The 24,167-nt window shown below is 42.0% G+C and overlaps 1 protein-coding gene across 1 annotated transcript in view; it reads left to right on the top strand.

Annotated features, from left to right (window-relative positions):
- LOC103190333 (lysine-specific demethylase 5B) overlaps nucleotides 1-24,167 on the top strand; it is a gene marked incomplete at its 5' end in the record, with an annotated part of 63,028 nt that overhangs the window by 3,726 nt on the left and 35,135 nt on the right. Inside the window, 10 exon segments of the mRNA XM_007911076.2 lie at nucleotides 2,742-2,867; nucleotides 3,615-3,711; nucleotides 11,730-11,848; nucleotides 12,864-13,022; nucleotides 13,829-13,948; nucleotides 16,365-16,523; nucleotides 16,726-16,907; nucleotides 19,052-19,214; nucleotides 20,251-20,370; nucleotides 21,128-21,322. Coding sequence (XP_007909267.2) covers nucleotides 2,742-2,867; nucleotides 3,615-3,711; nucleotides 11,730-11,848; nucleotides 12,864-13,022; nucleotides 13,829-13,948; nucleotides 16,365-16,523; nucleotides 16,726-16,907; nucleotides 19,052-19,214; nucleotides 20,251-20,370; nucleotides 21,128-21,322 — 1,440 coding nt within the window.

Raw genomic sequence — 24,167 nt, 5'->3', positions numbered from 1 at the left:
TAGAAACAATCCTTCCTATCTAAATCAGTTTAAAATCATCCTTTCTGTCTGTTCAGCTTTTCCTGATCTGGAATTTGTCCCAGCGTGGCAAGAACTTGAAATATAGTACATTTCAGCACAAACTCAAAGCTTTTGCATCTTGCTTCTTGGTGTTTCTTCCTAACCTATCCAGCTTGCATTTTAAAAATTGACTACAAATCCTTCTTGTGGGCCTAGATACAAGTAAAAAAAAAACTTATCCATATAGATTTATTTCTAGCAGGAAGTGCTTTTGCCAGCTAAATGTCGTATGTTTGCTGGTGAAGAGCCTAGAAAAAAGCCCTGATCTGTTAATGACGACCCCTCTGTGTGAGAGCACTTAATTTATATTTTCAAACCCTCTCACATTAAACACCTGACAGTTCCAAAAACATGTGTTTAGTGGCTGTTCCTGCTCTGAATAAGGTTTGTTTTTTCACCACTTTAAATGAATGAATATGCTTAGTGTTCATTTACTGATGCATCTGGCACTCCAGTTATCCATCTCAGCATAATGAAGAACTGAGAGGAAGTCATAAAAATTGGCCTTTAAAATTGTATTTGTTTAATTTTTTGGATTTAATAATAATAATAATAATAATCCTTGCATTTGATATAGCGCTTTTCACGTCGGGAGGACGTCCCAAAGCGCTTCACAGAACACACTGTAAAGTGAATTGACTGTATATTTGTGGGCGAACGCGGCAGCCAATTGCGCACAGCAATGTCCCACAAACAGTCGTAGATTGAAAATGACCAATTTATTATTGTTTTTGTTTTGGAGGGATTATTATTAGGCTCTGTGTGGAGTAAGGAAACTTGCCCAAGGTTTCGCCCTCTGCCTGGAATTGAACTCAGGTCTCTCGCTTGCAAAGCGAGAGAGACTACTTTGTATAGTTTTCACTTTAAGCATCCCTAACTCTTTTGCTGCTTTTTTTTGTGATCAATCCTTTGATATGCAATAGTGCTTGACTTGATCCCCTCTCTGAACACTTGGTTCATATAATTATGGTAGTGCCATATAATTATGGCAGTGTGGCATTTATGTTCAGCATGGTACATCCCCAAACTTGGGCACATTTTCCATCTTTGAGAACTTCTCCCTCTACCATTCTTCCCATCACTTTCAGGATATTCAAGGTATCTACCACGCTCCTAACCTGTCTGCTGCCTCTTTTGGAGGTTTTCCTATTTCTGCTTCATTCTTGGCAACAAGTTTGCTATTGTAGCATCTGGGATATAAGAACTGCAGAATTTTGAGATGGAATTGTTTTTGTTAAAATTGTGCAAAACTGAAGGCAAAAAAAGTTTGTTGCACTACTCTAGCGGAGTTTGTTTGTTAGAAATGATGTACAGTGGAAGCCGGTTAAGTCGAACATATGGGAGATAGATGGCAGTTTTGGATGGCTTAAGAGGCGTCTGAGGTTAGCTGAAATACCATTTTCGCTCAGCAGAAGAGCCTGACAAAGCCATATAAAAATACTGTATGTGATAATGTTGTTTCACCTGAAGCAATGCTAACTTACCAAACAGTGTTTTAACCTAGGAATTAGTTAAAGTCCTGTACTCACAGAATTCAATAAAATACTTTTAATTGGCTGCAAATTACCCTCCCACCAGAAAAGAAGCAGCATTTCTTCTCTCCTGATGCTGTTCCCATTGGGACCAATTAGTGTGGTGCTGACAATGGGTGTAGCCATTGCCACAGCTCTCATGACAGCTGAGTCAATCAATCACGATATTCCCTCCCTTATTCTTTCCTGTTCCTCCTTCCCACCCACCTCACTGATTGACAGCCTAACTCGAGCCACTTGTGAATCACTGAGGTCTGCTGTCAATCGATCTTAGATTCTGCCCATCTCCATTTCTTCCAATTCCGGAGCCCCTCCTGGGTCAATGGAGCCCCTCAGCGGGGACCAGTGTGACATTTTGTCTGGCTTGACAGGATTTTTATCCGAATCAAGAGGGATATTTAAAACTAGGAAGAATACAAATAAATCGGGGCCAGGCATTTTGTTTGATCTACCTGTGGTTAATCACCGAAAGCAGATTCCATTGTATTTATAAAAATGTCATTGCGTAAATGAATATAAAAAAACTACCTATAGTGTTGCAGAAGTGCAGTTAAAAACAATGAATTAATTTTCACAAGTTATTACTGATATTTGACTTTTTCTGTATTTGCGTTGGAAAAACTCTTGTGATGGGTTTCTCCTTGTTTAATTAGTCCTACCTGAATTCATGGTTTCTTTTGCACTCAATTTGAAAAAAAAGGAACAGAAAGTGATTAAACTCTGCTGAGTAGGATGAAATTCACTGATTGGAAAATATCCCTCTCTTGAGTATAATCACTTAATGGGGGATCCCATATCATTTGACCTTTTGACTCTTGCCCATTGCTCATTCCCTTTGCTCCACCCTTGGAGGATGATAAGTCAGCTAGCATGTCTTTGTTCTTTTCCATGCCCTCTTCCAAAATTACTTTGGTTTGCTCATTTTCTTCCCCCTCCTTTAAACCTTGAGAAACGTGTACCTGTGCTGTTGGTCAAAAATCTATAAATTTTCCTCCTCCCCTTCCCCTCTCTTGTTGTGAAGTATTTAAATGCTATTTTACAAGAAAGAGACTCAAGTTTGCTTCAGGCAATGCATGTTGCTGTAATACTAATTGTTGTAGTAATTTATGCATGAACATTAATATTGTACTTTTTATTTTGTGTATTCAGAAGCCAGGACTGGTCAATGACGAAAAAGATCAAGAGTACAAGCCACATGATCTCGCTCAGCGCCAGTCCGTTCAACCCTCAGAAATTAGTACACAAACACGTCGGGCAAAACGGATGAGATCAGAGGTGAATACAGTTTCATGGATAATCATTTTCTGCAGTAGAAAGACAATATTACGTTGCAACTAGTTTTATCTGCAGGTATTAACTGTGCAATTGGGTAAAAATGCTACTGTGCAATTCATTAAAAATGCTATAGACATGTAATCAGTTTTATTTATATATATATTTAAATATATATACTGTGGAGAGCTGACTATTCAAATTAATTGGGAATGGCCAAATTGCAGATAAGTAAACATGAAAATAATTGGACTTCAAGCAAAATACAAATTGGCTATGGCGCTAATTTAAAAAAATGTTTCATAAGTAGTTGTATTGTTGCTATTAGTACTGCAGTGTCTGCCCCTTTCTCTCACTCTCCTGGTCTTTCACTCACTCACTGACTTTCTCTCATTTTCTCTCTGTCTGCATCCCTACCTGTTCAAAAGTAAATAATGTCTTGAGTTACAGAAAAAAAAAATCCAATTGCATCCAGAAGATGTTAGAAATGCAATCCCTCCATATGAGGAAATTGTATTCCTGGCAATGGGAAAATCACATTCTTAGCAACCGTGCAAACAGTTTCACAACCAGAGATAAATATTAAGTCTAAATCCAATATGTGCTGATTCACAATCCAAGAATTGAGCTGCGTACACAACGATCATTGATATAAAAATTAGTGGTGGTGGTGTTTTGTAGCATTTATGTTTATGGAATTGAAATGGATATCATAATTTCTCTAGAGCTTAACTACACTTCAATTCACAGGTGGGATGTGTAAAGACCGAGCCCAGTGAGATCACTGAGGTCCACATTCATGATCTGCGCCCTAAAACAAGACTTGGATCAATGAAACGGGAAAGTGGTATGAGTTAATTGCATATCAGTCAGTATTGGTATGCTTATTGTACAAAATACTATCAAATCAGAGTTTACAATCCAGTGTCCTGTTTCTTGTTTCAAGATTATCAATCAATCTACAGAGACTGGATTTTTATGGATCGGCGAGTATATGTTAGTTTACCCACTGTATTTTAAAGAAAAAAGAAAAAATTAGAATATTATTCAGTCAGTGAAAACGAAAATGTCCCCTGCTCCCTCTCTTAGGGTGCTGCTGACAGCTCGCTTTCTCAATCCCATTTATTTTTGCATATCTTTCTGAGATGATTACTTTCAAAACTGAAGAGCATGTCTAATCATCGCTTATTCACTTAACACTGGGAATCATCTTTGTTGCACTCCTCTGTACTTCCTGTAAGGCTGGCCCATGCTGGAAGTGTACCATACTTTGGGATTCGTGTGTCCATAGGCTTCCCTCCATTTTAAGCTAAGTCACTTTCTAGCTTCACACTGTAATAGTTTTTTTCATAGATTCATAGAATGTTACGGCACAGAAGGAGACCATTCGGCCCATTGAGTCTGTGCGGCTCTTTGACAGAGCGTCACTTTCACTAACCCCAATCACCAGCTTTCTCTGCATAACCCTGCAAACCCGTCTTCCCCAGATACCTGTCCAGTTCTCTATTAAAAGCTGTTATCGAATCGGACTTCACTGCCCTTTCGGGCGGATCATTCCAAATTCCAACAACTCGCTGAGTGAAAACATTTCTTCTAACCTCCCCTCTGCTTCTTTTGGTAGATATCTTCAGACTGTGACCACAAGTCACAGACACACCTACCAGCGGAAACAGCTTTTCCCTATCTCGCCTGTCGAAACCTTTCATGATCTTGAAGACCTCTATCAGGTCCCCGTGTAACCTTCTCTGCTGTAATGGGAAAAGTCCTAACTTCTCCACTGTCCTCATAGCTAAGGTTCCCCATTCCTGCTATCATTCTCGTGAATCTCCTCTGCACCCTTTCCAGTGCCTTAATGTCCTTCCTGCAGTAAGGTGCCCAGAACTGGACGCAGTACTCCAGCTGAGGCCTAACCAGTGTTTTGTATAGATTAACCATAACCCCTACTCTTATACTCTATGCCCCTACTAATAAAGCTCAGTACACCAAATGCCCTTTTTACTGCCCTTTCTACCTGCCCCGCTACCTTTAATGATTCGCTTACTTGAACACCCAGATCTCTCTGTACGTTCACCCCCTTAAGATTGAGCTCCCAAGTCTATATTGCCTCCTATCATTTTTCCTCCCTAAGTGTATCACCTCACACTTATGTACATTGAAATCCATCTGCCACATGTCAGCCCATTCCACCATTCTGTGTATGTCTGCCTGCAGTTGGTTACAGTCCTCCTCACTATTTACTACCCTACCTAACGTTGTATCAGTTATTCGGATAATGTTCATTTTAGTGTATTCGGGTACAAATTACAGTCCTAATTTGAAATACTGAATTTAAATCAAACTTTTTAAAACCTACTTGACACTTATTGTTTCACTATTCTGCTTCTTCTGCTTCCGTCATCCACCTCAGTGGGACCGCACTCGCCTGGTTCAAGTCCTACCTCGTGAACCGCCAGCAGTACATCTGCACAATTGGCTTCTCCTCCCACTCTCACCCAGTTACCTAAGGGATTCCCCAAGGATCCATCCTTTTTCCCCTCCTTTCTGATCTAAATGCTCCCTCTTGGGGATATCATCCACAGACATGGGGTACACTTCCATATTTATGCGGACGACACCCAACTCTATTTTTCCACCTCACTTTGCGACCCCCCCCACCCCCAGTCCCCTAATGTTCTGTCAGCCTGCCTGTTAGACCTCAGGAGCTGGATGAGTGCAAATTTCCTGCAGCTGAACGTTGACAAGACGAAAGCCATACTCTTTGGCTCTCGTCAACGTCTAAAATCACATGGTTCTCACTTCCTCCACCTACCCAACCTCCCCCTAAAACTCTCCGAACCCATACGCAACCTGGGCGTCAGGTTCGATCCCCAATTATCCTTCCTCCCCCACATCCGGTTCCTCACCAGCACTGCTTTCTTCCACCTCCGACGCATCGCCCGTCTCCGCCAATACCTCACTCAAAAGCCGCCGAAACCCTGCATGCCTTTGTTACCTATCGGCTGGACTATTCAAATACCCTCCTCGCCGGTCTCCCCTCCACTACCATCCATAAAATCCAGACCATACAAACTCTGCCGTCCGCATTCTTACCCGCACCAAACTCTGTTCCCCGATTACCCCAGTCCTTGCCAGACTGCACCGGCTGTCTGTCCCAGAGTGTCTTCAAATCCCCCACTCCTCTGAAACCCCCTACCTCTCTGACCTCCTCTCTAAACAGTGCCCGTTGCCTTCATTCCACCATGTCTGGCCTCCTCCTCGTCCCCCGAGTCCTCCGCTTCACCCTCGGCGGCCGTGCCTTCAGCCGCTATGCCCTGAGACTCTGGAACTCCCTTCCTCACTCCCTTCGCGTCCCCTTCTCTCTTCCTATTTTCAGGTCTCAGCTGGAGACCTTTCTTTTCGACTGAACATTTGGTCACCATCATCCCCCTCCCCCTGGCTCGGTCCCGGGATCCGTTATTGTGAAGCTCTGAGACGCCGTCCGGCGTGGAGGGCACTATATAAATCCAAATTGTTGTTCTTTCAAAACTGTTTTCTACTATTTGTCCCACTCCCAACTTCTGTCTTCATTCTTCCTGCTCTCCCATTGTCCATTTTAGAAAATTGGAGAAAATTTTCATTGGCTGGATAGGCCAGTTTTACAATCAATAAAAAAGTAAATGTTTGATATAAGCAAGTTAATCACAACTGAAATGAGAAATGAACTGCAACAATGTGTTTTTGCGCATGCAAATATTGTATACTTGCATATACCATCACTGGCTCTACAGAGAATTATTCTCATGTCAGTTATTTCCAGTTTTTATTTCAACCAGACTTAATTTTTTTTAAAAAAGTTGATTACTTTTGTCTCAAAGGTCTTCTATTTTTAGTTTGATCTATTTATTTTTAGACTACAATAATCCTTGTATTTCATATAGCACCTTTCACTTTCTGAGGAAGTCTCAAAGCACTTCACAGGATAAATTGCAAAGTTTAATAACTGTATATGCTGTTGGCGAAGTCAGTCAACCCTGCACACAGCAATATCTTACAAGCAGTGATCAATTTTATTTGGGGAGTTTTGGACCAGGAGATGGGAGAAACTCTTCTTTTTGAATAATGACATGAGATCTTTAACATCAACCTGGACAGGGAGATGTTTAATGTCTTACTGTCTTATCTGAAGTTCGACACCTCTAACCATGCAGCATTGCACTGGAGTGCTAGCCTAGACTATGAGTTCAAAGTTCCAATGGGGTGTTTAAACCACAACCTCTGACTTGGAGGCGAGAGTGCTATCACCTTTTATATCAATTGCACTCTGAGGTTAGTAGTAGCTTTATTCTGAAATATTAATCTTGTACCACTAAAACTTATCACTCCATCTCCCCTTTGCACATCATTGACTTTTATTGGGGCTTTAAGATTAGTTAATTTGTATCTAAAACACATTCCATACCTTCTTTAACGATAGTGTCCTGCTGCGGGGGGCTGCAGGAGCTCACCACCTCCTGCCTCTCAAGGCCCAGGATCGCACACAGACACAGCGACCCAGAGAGAGAGAGAGACATACACACAGACACACTCACAGACACAGAAAAAGACACTCACACAGAGGCAAACATTCTCAGAGAGAGAGAGACACATACTCGGGCAGAAAGAGATATACACACAGACAGAGAAGAGGGAGTCACACCGAGACACTTACGTATACAAAGTTACATTTGTATAGTGCCTTTCATGGCCGGCGGATGTCCCAAGCCTCTGGGCAGTCAGGGATTTGGACCCGAACTGGGGATTGAGATTGGGGAGAGTGGTCTGAAGGCTCGGTCGAAGAGTAGGGTTTTTGAGATGCAACTTGAAGGAGGCAAGGGAGGGAGTGAAGCGAAGGGAATGTGGAATGCAGATGCACATCCAGTGTCAGAAACATAATTTTTAGCAAGTTTATAGTCGAGGACGCTGTTTATAGGGGATTCCGTGGAAAACAACAAGAAGATTGCATTGACAGTGACAGCATTTCAGATGCGAGCTGGGGTGGGGGAGAAGGGAGGGGAAGGGAGGTGGCATAATCGAAGAGGAGGGTCTTGAGGCAGGACTTGAAGGAGGCTAAGGAGGGAGTGAGGTGGAGTGATTGGGGGATGAAATTCCAGGTTGGGGGCAGAGTGGCTGAAGGCTCTCCCACCAATGGTGGGTCGGGGGACGTGGAGCAGCCGGAACCGCTGAGCCGAGGGAATGGGCGGGTTGACGGGGTTAGGAAGTGGCAGAGGTAGGGAGGCCATGGAGGGCTTTGTATGTGAGGACCAGGATCTTGAACTGGATCCTCTGAAGGATAGGGAGCCAATGGAATCGGGCGAGAATGGGGGAGATGGGATCACAGAGTTTGGTTCAGGAGAGGACACGGGCTGCAGAGTTCTGGATTATCTGCAGCTGTGGAGGGAGGAGTTGGGAAGGCCGACACGCAGGGCGTTTGCATAGTCGAGCCTGGAGGTGATGAAGGCATGAACAAGAGTTTCAGTGGCCTGAGGGGTGAGGTAGTGGCGGAGTCGGACAATGTTACGCAGGTGAGGGGAGGCAGAGCGGGTCATGGCTTGGATGTGGGGAAGAAAAGACAGTTGAGGGTCGAACAAGACACCCGGGTTCCTGACTGACTGGTGAGTTGTAGTGTACACCATGGAGGGTGATGCTGCCGGAGCCTGAGGTGCTGAGGCGCTGCCGTGAGCCAATCAGGAGGGCCTCAGACGTATTCACATTCAACTGTAGGAAGTTTGCCCTCATCCAGGACTTGATGTCCGACAGACAGTCTGTCAGGACAGCAGTGGCCCTGGAGTTGAGGGTGGGGGCAGAGAGATAGTTATAATAATAATAATAATAATCTTGCATTTGATATAGCGCTTTTCACGTCGGGAGGACGTCCCAAAGTGCTTCACAGAACACACTGTAAAGTGAATTGACTGTATATTTGTGGGCGAACGCGGCAGCCAATTGCGCACAGCAATGTCCCACAAACAGTCGTAGATTGAAAATGAACAATTTATTATTGTTTTTTTTTTTTGGAGGGATTATTATTAGGCTCTGTGTGGAGTAAGGAAACTTGCCCAAGGTTTCGCCCTGCCTGGAATTGAACTCAGGTCTCTCACTTGCAAAGCGAGTGCGGGTGTCATCGCGTACATGTGGAAGTTGACCCCATGTCTGTGGATGATGTCCCCGAGGGGGAGCATGTAGATATTAAAGAGGAGAAATGGACAGAGCCCTGGGGGGCGCCACACGTGACAGTGCGGGGGCTGGAGGAGAAACCGTCAGAGGCAACAAAGTGGAGACGGTGAGAGAGATAGGATTCAATCCAGGCAAGGGCAGGTCAGTGAAGATTAAGTAAGGAGGAGAGGCGGTGTATGAGGATGGAGTGGTCGACAGTGTTGAAGGTGGCAGAGAGATCGAGAAGGACAAGGAGGCAGAGGGAACCCTGATCACAGATGTTCAGAACGTCATTAGTGACTTTGACCAGGGCTGTTTCTGTGCGATAGGCAGCACGGAAGCCGGATTGGAGGGGTTCAAAGATGGAATGGCGAGAAAGAAAGGAGCGACGACTCGTTCCAGGACCTTGGAGAGGAATGGGAGGTTAGAGATGGGGCGGTGGCTGTAGAGGAGTGATGGATCCAGGGAAGGTATTTTCAGGATGGGGGTGATGACGGCTGTTTTTAGGGAGGTGGGAACTGAACCGGTGGACAAGGAGAGGTTGATGATGTCAGACAGGAGAGGGGCCAGAAGGTGGAACTGGGAGATGAGGAGAGAAGTGGGGATGGGATCGAGGGAAAGATGGTAGGTTTGAGTTTGCGGACAGTCGTGTTGAGGTAGGAAGGAGAGATAGGGTCGAAAGAGTATGGGGTGGGTATGTGGGGGGTGGGTCATGAGGGAGAGGTGATGTGGGCATGGCTGTGGATGGGGCAGAGGTGACTGAATGTATCCCCTCTGTATAGTGTATAGTGCTCTGGTCAGACCGCACCTACAGTACTGGGTACAGTTCTGGTCACTGTGGCTAACCGGGCTGGCTGCTCAGGGCCCAGAGCCACATGAGAGCAATGAAGATAATTCTCGGTGTTATGAGGATAGGAATGAGCTATGAACAATTATTAAACAAGGTTGGGGTTCTTCAATCTTGAAAGCATCTCAGAGGGGACCTTTTATACATAACGATATACAAGATTTTAGCTGAGATTGAGAACTGTACGTTCGGATGCACAAGATGAACAACGTGACCCAGGTTTAGAATTGCAAAGGATATATATCAGGACAGACAAATATTTCTTTACCTAGAGGGCAGTAAATGACTGAAACGGTTTACAAAGATAGTTCAGGCCAGGAGACTAAACTCATTTAAAAAAATGACTAATGGAAAGATGGTAGGGTGGTTACTCTGGAAGGATGAGATCCAGTGGGCTGAAGAGCTTTCATCTGAACTGATTTATGACTGATAAATCATACCAGGTGAAGAGAGCTGGTGAAATTACGTGAAGTAGTAAATTTAAGGATCCTTATTTATGAATTGAGACTGGGATGGTAACTTCTGGATTGGATTGACCCATAGTACAAAGAGGATTTGTGTAGTTGAGAATTGAACAGGATTACTTGAGAAATCATCTAGGTGGTCCAAACAATCAGCTGAAGACTTGAAAGGCATTCAAGCAGTTGAATGCAGTGTTCCAGATTTAAAAATGTGAATACTGCATTAGTAAAATGGCTTCTTACCCACTACACATGCACAACGAATCCACACTAGAAGTGGGTCACATTTCCAGTAACCACAAGTCCATGGGAGACTGAAGTGTAAACAAATTGAACTCTTGTTTGGTGCTTAGTAATGGAGTCTATCTGGATATCCTTTTATGTTGTTTAGAATTTTACACAGAGGACTTGTGAGTTCTGTTTTCTTGCACATCTATATTGCAGAAACATATATAATATTAGAGAATCTTCCAGGTTCAATGTTACTACAGTAGTCTACAAATAGTCACTACACATCATGTAAAGCGCTTTGAGACCTTCATTGTGGTAAAGTACTATATCAAATGCAAGGATTTATTACTATTATGCACCTTTGCTTCCATCTACTAGTTTAGTATAGTCTTTATTTGATATTTTTAAGATTATTTCAGTCAGCAAAATGGAATGATTAAAATGGATTAAATTTTAAAGATTTTATGGCTGTCACATAATGTGTCCATCCTTTTAATATATTTATATACAAATAATGTACTATTATAGATGGCGTGTACTGGTTCAAGACAGTTTCTGTTCCTTTTTTAAAATTAAACTGTTATAATTATTAGTGCAACTGAAGTGATTGTTTTTAAAACCCCCAAACAATCCTGATTTTTATAATTGTTTTAATCGGCACAGAGGTGAGAATTCTTAACACATCTCATACAAGTTACTGTTAGGAAAGTATTGTAAATAATCCACTTCCATAATCCCTCAGTAACTGAGCATTGTACTTTTGTTGAAGACATTTTTTAAAAGAAATTCTTAATGATGTTATGGATAATACTTGAACAATAATTGGGTATTGACCAGGAAACTTGGTGGTGTATGGATTTCTCTAACTGCTGACAATGATGTGCAGCTGTGTTCAATCTTGTCCGAGATTATCCACTCGTGGTAGATCTGGTTATTGAGAGCTGGATTGAATCTAGCCCAGATTAATAGCTTTAAAGTCTTAACCTACTTTGTAGGAGTGGGCTTTCAAGTGAAATTGTTGTGGTGTAGTTGATGCTCTTCAAATTGGGACTTTGCATCTAAGTAGCGCTGTACTTCAGATAAGCATGCTTAATCTGGATAATCGGTGTCAGTACCCATGTTAGTCTTTTCTGTGAGTGCTGAATTTTTTTTAAGGAAATGCAGAAAAGTCCAATATATCTGGAGTAAAGAAAGAGGGAAATGAAAACCGGATGACTGATCCTGAGCGAACCAGAACCCTCCGAAACTACAGGAGCACTACAGCCACAAATGTAGTAAGTAGACCAGATAATAAATGGAGAAAAGAAAATGAGGGTTGTATTTACTCTTCATTCTGCATTCTCCAATCACCTTTGGAGTTGAATGAGATCAGAAAATGTACTAGGGAAGAGTAGGTGATGCCACTTCACATTTTAGACTTGATGCTAACTCGTGACTACTCCAGTTCTATGGAGTAAGCTTGCACTTTTTTTCTCCATATAAAGGCAATTTGCCCATGTCCCGTTTGATGAAGCCCATTTGAATCTTGAAGACTTGTTTAGTAAATATTTGTTTTATATAATAGCATAAAAATAAAGGAAAACTTGTTAATGCAAAATGTATTTGTTTTAAGCTTTACTGTTTTTTACACATTTTAGTGCAATTCATTTGAAAGTGAGGATTCGACAAAAAGAATGTGACACTAACTGTAGATATGGATTTCTCTCCCTAGTGGTATGGCCTCCAAATTAGTCTTTTCTATTAGTTCTCTTTAAAACCTGGAGGTTATTCAGCCTTTGTCACCTCCAGACAACATGTCCAACACCCTGTTTTTCCATCTTTACTCTCCACGAGCTCCAGATCAACCAGAACTCTGTAGTCCACATTCTCTCCTTCGTAAGGCTCTGCGAGCCCATCACCCAACTTTGCCAGGTTTCAGTGGCTCCCTATTCCTACAGTTTGACTTTGTTCTTACCTTCAAATGTCTCCTTGGCCTTAGTCTCCCTTTCCCTTTCAATCACTTCCTGTTCCCACACACTGGAACTCTCCTAAAACCCCTCTCCCTCACTCTTTTGGGTTTCAAAGCCCGCCTCTGCAAAGCATTTTGAGACATTACGAGAATAGTGCCATGGTAATTATGGCATGTGATAAGATCAAGACAAACAATTGCCTACGGTTGTTGAATAGTTGCCAATTTTAACTATTGTGCCAATTTGCAATCCTCAAAAATTGAATCTTTTTTGATTGTTTTGTTGACCATTCTCCTCAGAGAGAGCTGATGTAAGTCTTTACTGTTCCTTTTCTCCATAGGTTGATCTGTATGTTTGCCTAGTGTGTGGACAAGGTAATGAAGAGGATCGACTCCTGTTGTGTGATGGCTGTGATGACAGTTATCATACCTTTTGTCTTCTTCCACCACTGAATGATGTCCCTAAAGGTGATTGGAGGTGCCCAAAGTGTCTGGCTCAGGTTAGTAACAAGAATTCTAGTTTATCTCTAGGATTATGCAACCATGTCTTGCCTACAACTACTCCATGGCCTTTTGAACAGTAGACCATAGAATATGCAGGACAAGAAAACACCATTGCAATCTGTCTGGCTGGTTTTAAAGTAAAACAAATAATTCTGTATTTTTTTTTCAAACCCTCAATTTATTCGCCAAACAAATTTCCTTTTCCAGTTGCTGACAATTTGGTTCCACAACCTCCCTGCGTAGTCTATTCCACACACTCGCCACTTTGTAAAGCAATAACAGTTAATCTGAACTCTTCATTTTCCCTATTTTGAGCTCAAGTCCATGTTATTAGGGTTCATTTGATCTGCCTTTTGGGATCTTGAATACTTCAATAAGATCTCCCCAGAGCATTCTGCAGCTGCTCCAACCTAACATATTTTTGTTTTTAGTTTCTTGTTGAAGTTATGTATTTCTCATCTATAATTTCACAAAATGCATTAGGTTGCTAATGAAACAAGTAAATGCATGAAAGACTCTTAAGAAAAGCTGAAATGACAATGATTTGTAGAACCATAAAAGGCATTGCATCCTATTATTAAGGCTCCTATTGTAACTTGAGTTCTCATTTAATTTTGGAAAGATGAATATTGCAGAAAAACTTGTGAAACAATGCTTCACAATATATTTCGCTTGAAGTTTAGATAGTAATTACTATGCAAAGAATAGGATAGAAGCAGGTATCTGAGCAGGATGTCTATATTGCGAAATGTATTAATACTGAAGTACATGACATCAATCTTAAACATTTTTTTCATTCTAGGAGTGTAGCAAGCCTCAAGAAGCTTTTGGTTTTGAACAAGCACCAAGGGACTACACACTGCGTGCATTTGGTGAAATGGCAGATGCCTTTAAATCTGATTACTTCAACATGCCAGTTCATGTAAGTGTGTGCGTGCGCGAGTATGTGCGTGCAGGCTCTGAGGGGAGTCCTGTAGCTCAGTGGTTAGACGCCTCGCAAGGGAGAGGACCTGGGTTCGATTCCCGGGCAGGGCAAACCGTTGGACAAGCTCCCTTACCCCACACACTCACTCACACACACTCTCTAACACAGGCATCACACACATAAAGACTGATTACCAGCAGTCAGTAGGAACCCACTTGTTAGTCGATTGGTGGATCACTTTTCCGGAGGTAATAATCCCTTGAAAAAAATAATAATGTGACCGCTCAATCCAATCCATGACTGTTTGTGGGACGTCGCTATACTCAATTGGCTGCCGTGTTTCGCTCGCAAAACATAGTCACTACACTTTACAGTGGATTCTGTGAAGCGCTTTGTGAGACATCTTGAGGACTTGATAAGGTGCTGTATCAAATGCAAGGATTATTATGTATGTAGGCATGAGCCATCACAAGGTTTAGAAAGAACATTTACAGAAATTTGAAATCCAAAGCTTACTACAAAAATTCTATTTGTTTATAGCAGAAATTATTAGAAAAATGTATGATAGTCTGTATGGTGCAGTGGATCGAGCTACCACTTGCTGATGAATCCTGGTCTTGCTGAGTTTGCTAAATTGGTCTTCCCAGGGTTAGGGATGTGAAAAGCATCCAGGATTCTTATTCCTGATCCCCCTCCTGATAATGTTCAACCACAAGCAGAGAGATTCAGGCTTTCCTGTGATACCCTCCACAGCCTGAATCAGCTGAGTGGTGGGCTGGGAAGGATACTGGAGGGCAACCAATGCCTGTGGACCCAAATCTCAATATGAGGAGGCTATGGACCAGAAGCAGAGGTGCTTGCAAATAGGACAAAAAATAGAAGAAGAAATTACACACTTGTTTTAAAAAAAGAGATTTGTACAGAGGATTCCAACAATGCCCAAAATTGGCTAATGAATTGCTAAACGCTCAAAATGCAAAATACTGCAGATGCTGGAAATCTGAAAACGAAAACAGAAGTCGCTGGGAACACTCAGCAGGTCAGGCAGCATTTATGGAGAAAGGAAAGTGAGTCAACGTTTCAGATCCACAACCCTTCGAGCCTTAACGACCCGTTCTGACGAAGGGTTGGGACCTGAAACGTTGACTCACTTTCGTTTCTCCATAGATGCTTCCTGACCTGCTGAGTGTTCCCAGTGACTTCTGTTTTTGTTTTACTATATGCTTAAGGCAGATTGCATCAGTTTAACATTTGCAATTAAGTGACAAGAGCAAAAATGGGAACAGCTCTATCTAAAACAAAAGCAACTTGCACTTATATAGCGCCCTCCACGCAGGGTAACATCTCAGAGCACTTGATCTATGACTTAAGGCTAAAGTACATGCTGAGACATCATGGAAAGACCTTCACTCTATTTCCATAATTTTATTGTGGAAAAATGTGAAGTCAGGCACTGTCCTCCTGGATTGAAAAAAGTAACTAATTTTAATTGATTGCTAGCTTGGTTTATTCATGCTGGGATAATAGCCTAGGAATTGTGGCCTAGATATGCAAGTCTGTTAATGTCACCATTGTCTCTGAGCGATGTACCTCTGGTATAATCCTTGATGATTCTTTAAATTGGATGTTAAATAGAAGAATCAACGAATGTTTGATTGTGGAGTTCTGTAGCGTATTAGTTCGGGGACTCGTTTCGCAAGCAACGGGAACTGAATTCGATTCGGGGGCAGGGCGAAACATTAGACAAGTTTCCTTACTCTGCATGCCTCTGTTAGCTAGCAGTAGGTAGGAACCCGGTTGGTAGTCGATTGGCGGATCACTTTCTGAGGGTAATAATCTCTTCAAAAATTAAACGTAAAAAAATAAATAATAAAAATATCAATCCATTGTTTGTGGGACACTGCTGCGCGCAGTTGGCTGCTGTATTTTGCCCACTTTACAGTATATTCTGTGAAGCGCTTTGAGGCGTCTCGAATACCAGATAAAGCGCTATATCAAATGCAAAGATTATTATATAATGTTACTGTATGGCTCATCAAGTGTGTGCTGATGCTCCTCCATATGAGTCACCTAATCAGATCCTACCTTCTTTGCTTCCCAATCCTTATAATCTTTTGAAGTGCATCTAATTCCCTTTAAAAATTTATGAACTCTGTTTCATTACAATTTGTAGCAATGAATTGAATACTCTAACCAGCCTGTGACGATTTTTTCATGAAGCAACGAAAAAGAAATGTTTCATTACTTTCGGCTTGTTTGAGTGTGTCCTAATGGAGAATTCAAGAAGTTTGTTTTGGCTCAAGCACTCTGAGATGCTATTCTGTGTGGAGGGCGCTATATAAGTGCAAGTTGTTGTTTTCAAGTTGCACATTTTCCTCTTTCTTTTCTCCCCACAAACGGAATGCACTCACAGATGGTTCCAACAGAACTGGTGGAAAAGGAGTTCTGGCGCTTGGTTAGCACCATTGAAGAGGATGTTACAGTAGAATATGGAGCTGATATAGCTTCTAAAGAATTTGGTAGTGGATTCCCCATTAAAAATGGCAAACTGAAATTGAGACCTGATGAACAGGTAAGCCTTTTTTTCAAGCTCATTATACAATGTAAAATGTAGTAGAAATGTATTCAATCTGTAATTGGTTTTGTATCTACTTCATCCTCTTACTGTTTTTTAACAATACTATTCAGTTTATGGAGGATGCTATAGTTTTGAACATTTGAAATATTGCTTTATTTCTGAGGTGTGCAGGGACCTTTTTCCTTTTTATTTGCAGATGTATTTTGATTCAGGATGGAATTTAAACAACATGCCTGTGTTGGAGCCTTCCGTCCTGACTCACGTTAGTGCAGATATCTGTGGGATGAAATTACCATGGCTCTATGTAGGAATGTGCTTCTCCTCCTTCTGTTGGCACATTGAGGACCACTGGAGTTACTCAATCAACTATCTGCACTGGTGAGAAATCATCAGATTGTCCTACTTGTTAAATTAAACATTTGTTTTCTACAGAAAAATATCTGTACTTAGTCTAGAGTTTTACCAGCGCGAGTTGAAACCTGCTGTATAATCTGGGACATGTAGTTAATGAGGGGAAGAACACAAACATAGAAGTTATAGATGAAGATTGATTTTAGCTTCAAAGGTGTAACTTTACGCAAGTTCACAGACGACGTTACCCCCCCCTCTCTCGTTCTCTTGCTCCCTCTGTGACCAGGGCTCCCTCTGTGTCGTCATCCTGGAGTCCTGTAGCTCAGTAGCTAGAACACTTTCCAGCGAGAAACCTGGGCTCGATTCCTGACAGGGCAAAACCTTGGGCAAGTTTCCTTACTCCACCCGCCTGATAGTAATCCCTCAAAAAAAACAATGATAAATTGGCACTTTATGATAATAATAATAATAATCCTTGCATTTGATATTGCGCTTTTTCACGTCGGGAGGACGTCCCAAAGCGCTTCACAGAACACACTGTAAAGTGAATCGAACTGTATATTTGTGGGCGAACGCGGCAGCCAATTGCGCACAGCAATGTCCCACAAACAGTCGTAGATTGAAAATGACCCATTTATTATTGTTTTTGGTTTTGGAGGGATTATTATTAGGCTCTGTGTGGAGTAAGGAAACTTGCCCAAGGTTTCGCCCTCTGCCTGGAATTGAACTCAGGTCTCTCGCTTGCAAAGCGAGTGCTCTAACCACTGAGCTACAGGACTCCACAGACTCAAACTTTAATCCACGACTGTTTGTGGGACACTGCTGCCGTATTTTGCCCACAAATATACAGTCAATTCACTTCACACTATATTCTGTGAAGTACTTGAGACATCTAGAAGACGTGAAAAGCGCCATATCAAATGCAAGAATTATTATTATCTTCCTTGACCTCTCTGGCGTGTTCGACACAGTCGACAGCACCATCCTCATCCACCTTAGTGGGACCGCACTATCCTAGTTTGCATTCTATCTAACAAATCGCCTTCACATTATCTCCTCAAACGATTTCCTTTCCAGTCACCTGTGGTCTACCCCAGGGCTTCATCCTTGGCCCCCTCCGCTTCCTCATCTTTATGCTCCCTCTTGGCGAAGTCATCCGCAGACATGAGGTAAACTTCCACAAGTATGTCTGACGTACAAATCTACTTCTCCAGCTGTGTCTCCAGACCTACCAATGTTTGGTGGACTTCAGGGCCTGGATGAGTGAAAACTTTCTACAGCTAAATGTTGACCTGGCAGAAGCCGTATTCATTGGCTCCCATTATTGTCTTCTATCCTGTGGCTCTGATCTCCTCAACCTCCCTGGACTATCCCTCAGACTTACTGAACCAGTGCGCAACCTAGGCGTCAGATTCGATCCCCCTCAGGTCTTCTTCCTTCCCCACATATGGACCCTGACCAGGACCGCCTTCCAAACTCCCTCCAGCACACCAGTTCTAGCCAGACTCCACTAGCTCCCTATCGCCAAATGGATCGATTTCAAGATCCTCACATTTGCTTTCAAATCCCTTCAAGTCCTGGCACGTCCCTACCTCTCCGACCTGCTTACCTCCCAACCTGCTGCCTCCCCTCAACTGGCTCTGGCCTTCTGCATGTCTCTTGTGCTCTCCGTTCCACCATTGGTGGCCGCACTTTCGTGCACTATGCCCTGAAACTCAGGAACACTTCCTCTATCCCTCCTCTTGCCCCTTCCTTCCCTATCTTCAGGTTGCATGATTATCCTTATTCGACCGTGCCTACGGTCACAGACTCCTCCCCCCGGCTCGGCATTATGCTCTGCCACTGTCAAGCATTCTGGGACACTACCCTGTGTGAGGGGCAATATATAAATGCAAGTTATTGTTTACAAAGACCAGGTGGAACCACTACTCTTATAGAGAGAGGTGTGTGCTCAATGAGGATGGTGGAAATGCATTCAGACATTTAATGCTGAACTGTGCCCTTCACTGCACAGTTCCTATTACCGGCTGGGGCTCAAACGTCAGAAAAATTAGTTAGGAATTCAATATCCTATGAATCTGATGCTTGCTGTGAGTAGTAAATTAAAACTCCTTGTCTTGTACCATTTATTTACCTAATTCACTGATCTTAACTTTTTTTCAAAACTTTAGGGGGGAACCCAAGACATGGTATGGAGCACCAGCGTATGTGGCAGAGCAGCTAGAGAGTGTGATGAAGAGGTTAGCGCCTGAGTTGTTTGAAACACAGCCTGACCTTCTCCATCAGCTGGTCACCATCATGAACCCCAACACACTGATGGCTCACGGAGTGCCTGTAAGTTTCAGCCCTGAGATGCTAATTTTAAACTTTAATATTTAAAGATGTTTTATAATCTCATCTCAAGAATGACCTGCGTATTGATGCAGCCAGCTCACTGCGTGAAATCCACAGCTCATACCTGTGTGAAATCCTACTGTGTGGTCAGGATAACTTTTTCATAGTATATAGATATGCTTTTGTGGCTATAGATATGGTTTCAAAGGTACCTTCAAGGTTCTAATAATTTTGGTTGAAGACTTCATTGCATATCCATTTAAAATTTTTCAGCAGGAGAATTTTCTTCAAGTATGTGTCTTTATGTACAAATTCTACTTCAGAATCTGGGTTGCCTGAAGGAAAATTTCAACATGGTAATCTTTGATCACAATAGAGGTATCAGAGTAAGTTAGTGATCGAATGTTAAGTTTATTTTTTTGTGCATGATTACTATAATTTGAGAATTCTACTCGTAAGTGCCCAGTCATTATGGCTCTGAGTTGGATGTTCTCTTGGGATCCTGTACAATTGGTTTGATCTTGTGTCAGCCTGGCTATATACTATACTCATATCAGTACAAAGAATTGATGTACCTTGTATGCTGGTGGCATATGTGCACATCTTATTTAGCATAACTATAGGGTAATTCTTAAGCCTCATCTTTTCATTTTGCTTTGATTATCCGGATTTCTTCTTATCTCAGGAAATTACACTCCTGAAGATGGCTAACATTTTTGTTTCTTCCACTTACTCCAAGGGCCCTTCATCTAGAAATGACAAAGGATCTTTGTTAAACACCAGACTATTTTCTTTTGTAAATGAGGCTGGAGGAAAGCCAGTTATCAAATGTCCATTAAACAAATGAGTGATGTATTCCTCTAGAGCAAGGTTATGTGAGGAAGTTACTTAAAGTGGTCAATTTTGTCCAAATAAGACTACAACTAAAGAATTATGGACTTGTATGCGATATCCCATGCCAGTTTGATTGTGCTCTTAACAGAGTAGCATTAAATTGATGGCTGAAATGATTGTATTTTTTGTTTCCTGAATTCAGGTTTACAGAACCAATCAGTGTGCAGGAGAATTTGTTATTACGTTCCCCAGAGCCTATCACAGTGGTTTTAACCAAGGTTTCAACTTCGCAGAAGCTGTGAATTTCTGTACATTGGACTGGGTAAGTCTGATGGTCATTCAATATGTCTATGATTTTTATCAGCCATGTGTCTGTCCCATCACACTGCTTAAGATAGTCATCCAAACAAGACTGAGGGTTCCATATACGTATGCCACCTACAATGTTCATGCACTCTCTCCCCTGAGGGACACATTGTGCTAACTTAATTCTGGCAGGATTAGGTGCAGGTTGGCAAAAACCATGGATGGGGCTGCTGATGGAGTTTAAGCAGCTAAACCCACATACTTTGCCATTAAGAGCACCATGATGAGCTTTTCTTGGTTTTTCCTGTTGTGATTACTCTAATTATTTTTGGGCTATCCATTAGGGCTTGGCTCTCTGAAGTTGAATGGGATGGATTGCTGCTCTCGGTGATTAGTCTGCCTCTGGCAAGTCTTGCTGTTGAATCAGGCTGGCTGGGCTGGACTGTCGTCAGCACTACCTTGGAATTTGCGGACCCACCTCTCAAGAAACTACTGAGATTACCACAGATGGTGTACTCGAAGTACATTGATGGAAAGCATGCAACACATTAAATGCAAATCATCCTTGAAGTGATTCAATTATAGTTCAAATGTTGTGGCATAAAATTGGGAAACAATTTGCATGTGCACCTCAAATACATTGAATTCAATAGCTTTAAAGCATTATGCATTTTTCGCCATCTTCAAGCACTATAAATTTCATAAGCTTTGAGAGGTTTTTCAATTACTCTTCTAAGGTGTCTTAATATTCATTTCATCTGGTTGTTTTTCAGCTTCCAATGGGCAGACAGTGTGTGCAACATTATCGTCTTCTAAATCGTTACTGTGTTTTCTCTCATGATGAGATGATTTGTAAGATGGCCTCAAAGTTTAAGGATCTTGATCTGGTTTTAGCTTCTGCTGTTCATAAGGATATGATGATTATGATAGATGACGAGAAGAGATTGCGGGAGGCAGTTCGTAAAACGGTGAGTGCTGTTAGTAAATCACAGCGGAAACATTACAGCTATTTATGCTCTTGTAACTTTTTGAACCATTTCGACATAAAAAGTTTTGTTGGCAATATGTGCCAGCATCAAGATATCTCAAAGTTGTGTCACTGTCTATATTTTGACTTAATGAACTTTGCCATGACCTTAAAATGCTATCATTTCTTATTACCATTCTTGTTTATACCAGTTTCTTAAGTTGTTCCTTGCGTTGAAGGCAAAACCCAAAGGTATAGGTTTCTGGTTAAGTATAATTTTCTGAATTTCACGATACACGTTTGGAAATTTTACCCTACCAAGAATTTGTCAACTAAGATCAAATCCGTTTATTATTTTTGTAAATTGTTTGAGCGAGTCTCCATCGTATCTCTTGGGAGTTTGCTACTTTCTTTTTAGCAGCTTCATCCTGCTGCACTGAGAAACATTCTTTTTATTCAATTTCAATTCTATTTTTAGATTGTGAAATGTGCTCTTGTTATGATTTGAATGACATAAATGCCTTGTTCTGATCCATGTTCTTTGTTGCTTTTCAGCAGGAAATTAGTCTGGATATAGGCAAAAGTATACTATTATTAATACCAACTATTCACTAAAATACTAACTAGTGACTTCCTTGAAAAGGAGGTAGGCGAAGTGCTCTTAGAGTTGAATTGGCTTCAATGTGAAAGGCTTGGTAATGAAATGTTGAACTGAGTCAACCCTCTATGGCGTTCTGATTAACTACAGTCAATCCTATTTCAGCAATCACCTGCTGTCAACAACCACCCTGAACAGTCCCAACCAATTTTTCCATAATAAACCACATCTATTCACCAACCACCTGTCTAATGCAACCAGTGGCTTTTTTAGCCATGTTGGTGTATAGACACCCTTTTCAGCAGCCAGTTCTAAGTGAATTTAATTGTTTACTGGTGATGCAGTACCAATTTCTTGAGCCTGTGTGAATACTCCTGCTAAATGCCTAGTGCGTTTACCAACTTCTAGTGTCTGATCTCAATATTAGCAGAACAATCCAATCACAATATCACCTCCTGTCCTGATATTATAAGTTTAAGAACTGAGCTGTCCAAAGTGACGTGCTTGGCAGCAGTACTGTACTATTGGAATCGAATCACTCTTTGTGATCATCTCAGTAGTCTGGTTCCTGAGCCTGGCAGATTACAATACTTCAAGGCATTGCTGTCCCCAATCATTCTGATCCGTTGGCAGGACTTAAAGCAGCAGATAGCACTTAGGACAGATTATTTCCAATTGGCTCATGTTAACCTTTCAAGGCAAAGCCCCATTAAGTAGTCGTAGCTGGCCAAACTGCATGTATCATGACAGAAAGTGCTCTGAAGGATTTTAAATGGTTAAATTCCAGCAGTGGTTTTAGATGGTTAAATTCTGGCATACTTTTGTGTATGCTTTCATCAACCTGTGACTAATACTCTCTGGAATTCGTAAGTAAGGTGTTTCCTGGGGAGGGACTAAATTCCTTTCCAGATGCACAGAAATTTCCACGGTGTAGCTCCACGGAGCATCATGGTTATGTGAAACTCATTATAGTTTGGATACTGAAGCACTGATGGCTGACCAAAAAAAATCCAACTTTTTGAATGAGCATCATATCTACCATCTCAATGCACTTCACTGGGATATATTTCAAAGTGCTGTGATGGTGCATCTTGTTGGTGAAAATGACAGGCAGTTTACAGATGATTGTTGTCTCACAAATAGACGTGACCAATTTTATGTGGGGAATTGTGAGCCAGGACACCAGGAGAAACTTCTCTTTTTCGAATAGTGCCTTGGGATCTTTAACGATCTGAACAGGCAGACAGGACTCCATTTAATGTCTCATCCAAAGGACAGCTCCTCTAACAATGCAGCACATCCCCTGCCTGCTTTGGAGTGTCAGGCATTAGTATTGACAGCAAAAACAATAAACCTTGGAAACCTCTTCATTTAGTGGTTGAAATGGATGTTGTGTAAATTATTAAAAACAGCATTCTGCAAAGCATCAGCATTCGCAGCACACTTTATTTCCACAGCATGCCTGAACCAAGATAACTAACTCTAGCTTGAGGTTCAACTCTGACCTGCTGACTCCCTACCAACCTGCCCGTTCCCTCTGTTTAGCCGGCTTTGGTCTGCTCCATATCTCCCGCCTGACCCGCCCTACCATCGGTGGCCGAGCTTTCAGCCTCTCTGCCCCCACACTCTGGAATTCCATCCCACAGTCCCTTCGCCTTGCTTCCTCCCTTGCCTCCTTCAAGGCCGGTCTCAAGACCCTCATCTTCGATCGTGCCCTCCCACCTCTGCCATCCCTCACCCCCTACTCCACCCCGCCCCCATGCTCGGGTTCCAACCCCTGACCACCCAGCGCCTTGAGACGTCCTCCCGAAGTGAAAGGTGCTCTATAAATGTAATTTGTTGTTGTAGATTGTAAATATTCTGTCTGTACTGCTCGATGTGCAACAAACAATTGTAGGATGTGAAGAAATGCTTTGCTTTTAAGTATGGAATCATTTGGCAATCTGGTTTTGGCACCATGTAATGTGCTGCAGTCAAATCTGCTGGCTGGTCAATATTCTGCATCTGAAAATATCCACTTCCCCCCCAGTATCACTATTTTTGCAATTTCCACAACTTTCCAAAGTGGTCATTGGAATTGCTTCCTTCCCTTAGTATGCAAAGTCATCCCATATTGGAGAAAACATCTCAACGTGGGAAGATGTCCTTGAACAGTCACTGAAAATGGGCATAGATTGGAGCAAATACTGGAAAGTAACAGGTAGCAAGTGATGTGCATTCACCTTCTATTGTGGAAGCAATGGAGTAC

The sequence above is a fragment of the Callorhinchus milii genome, unplaced genomic scaffold, assembly GCF_018977255.1.
Source record: "Callorhinchus milii isolate IMCB2004 unplaced genomic scaffold, IMCB_Cmil_1.0 Scaffold19, whole genome shotgun sequence".
NCBI lineage: Eukaryota > Metazoa > Chordata > Chondrichthyes > Chimaeriformes > Callorhinchidae > Callorhinchus > Callorhinchus milii.
The sequence above is the reverse complement of the archived record's forward strand: the minus strand, read 5'-3'. Positions and strand labels throughout refer to the sequence as shown.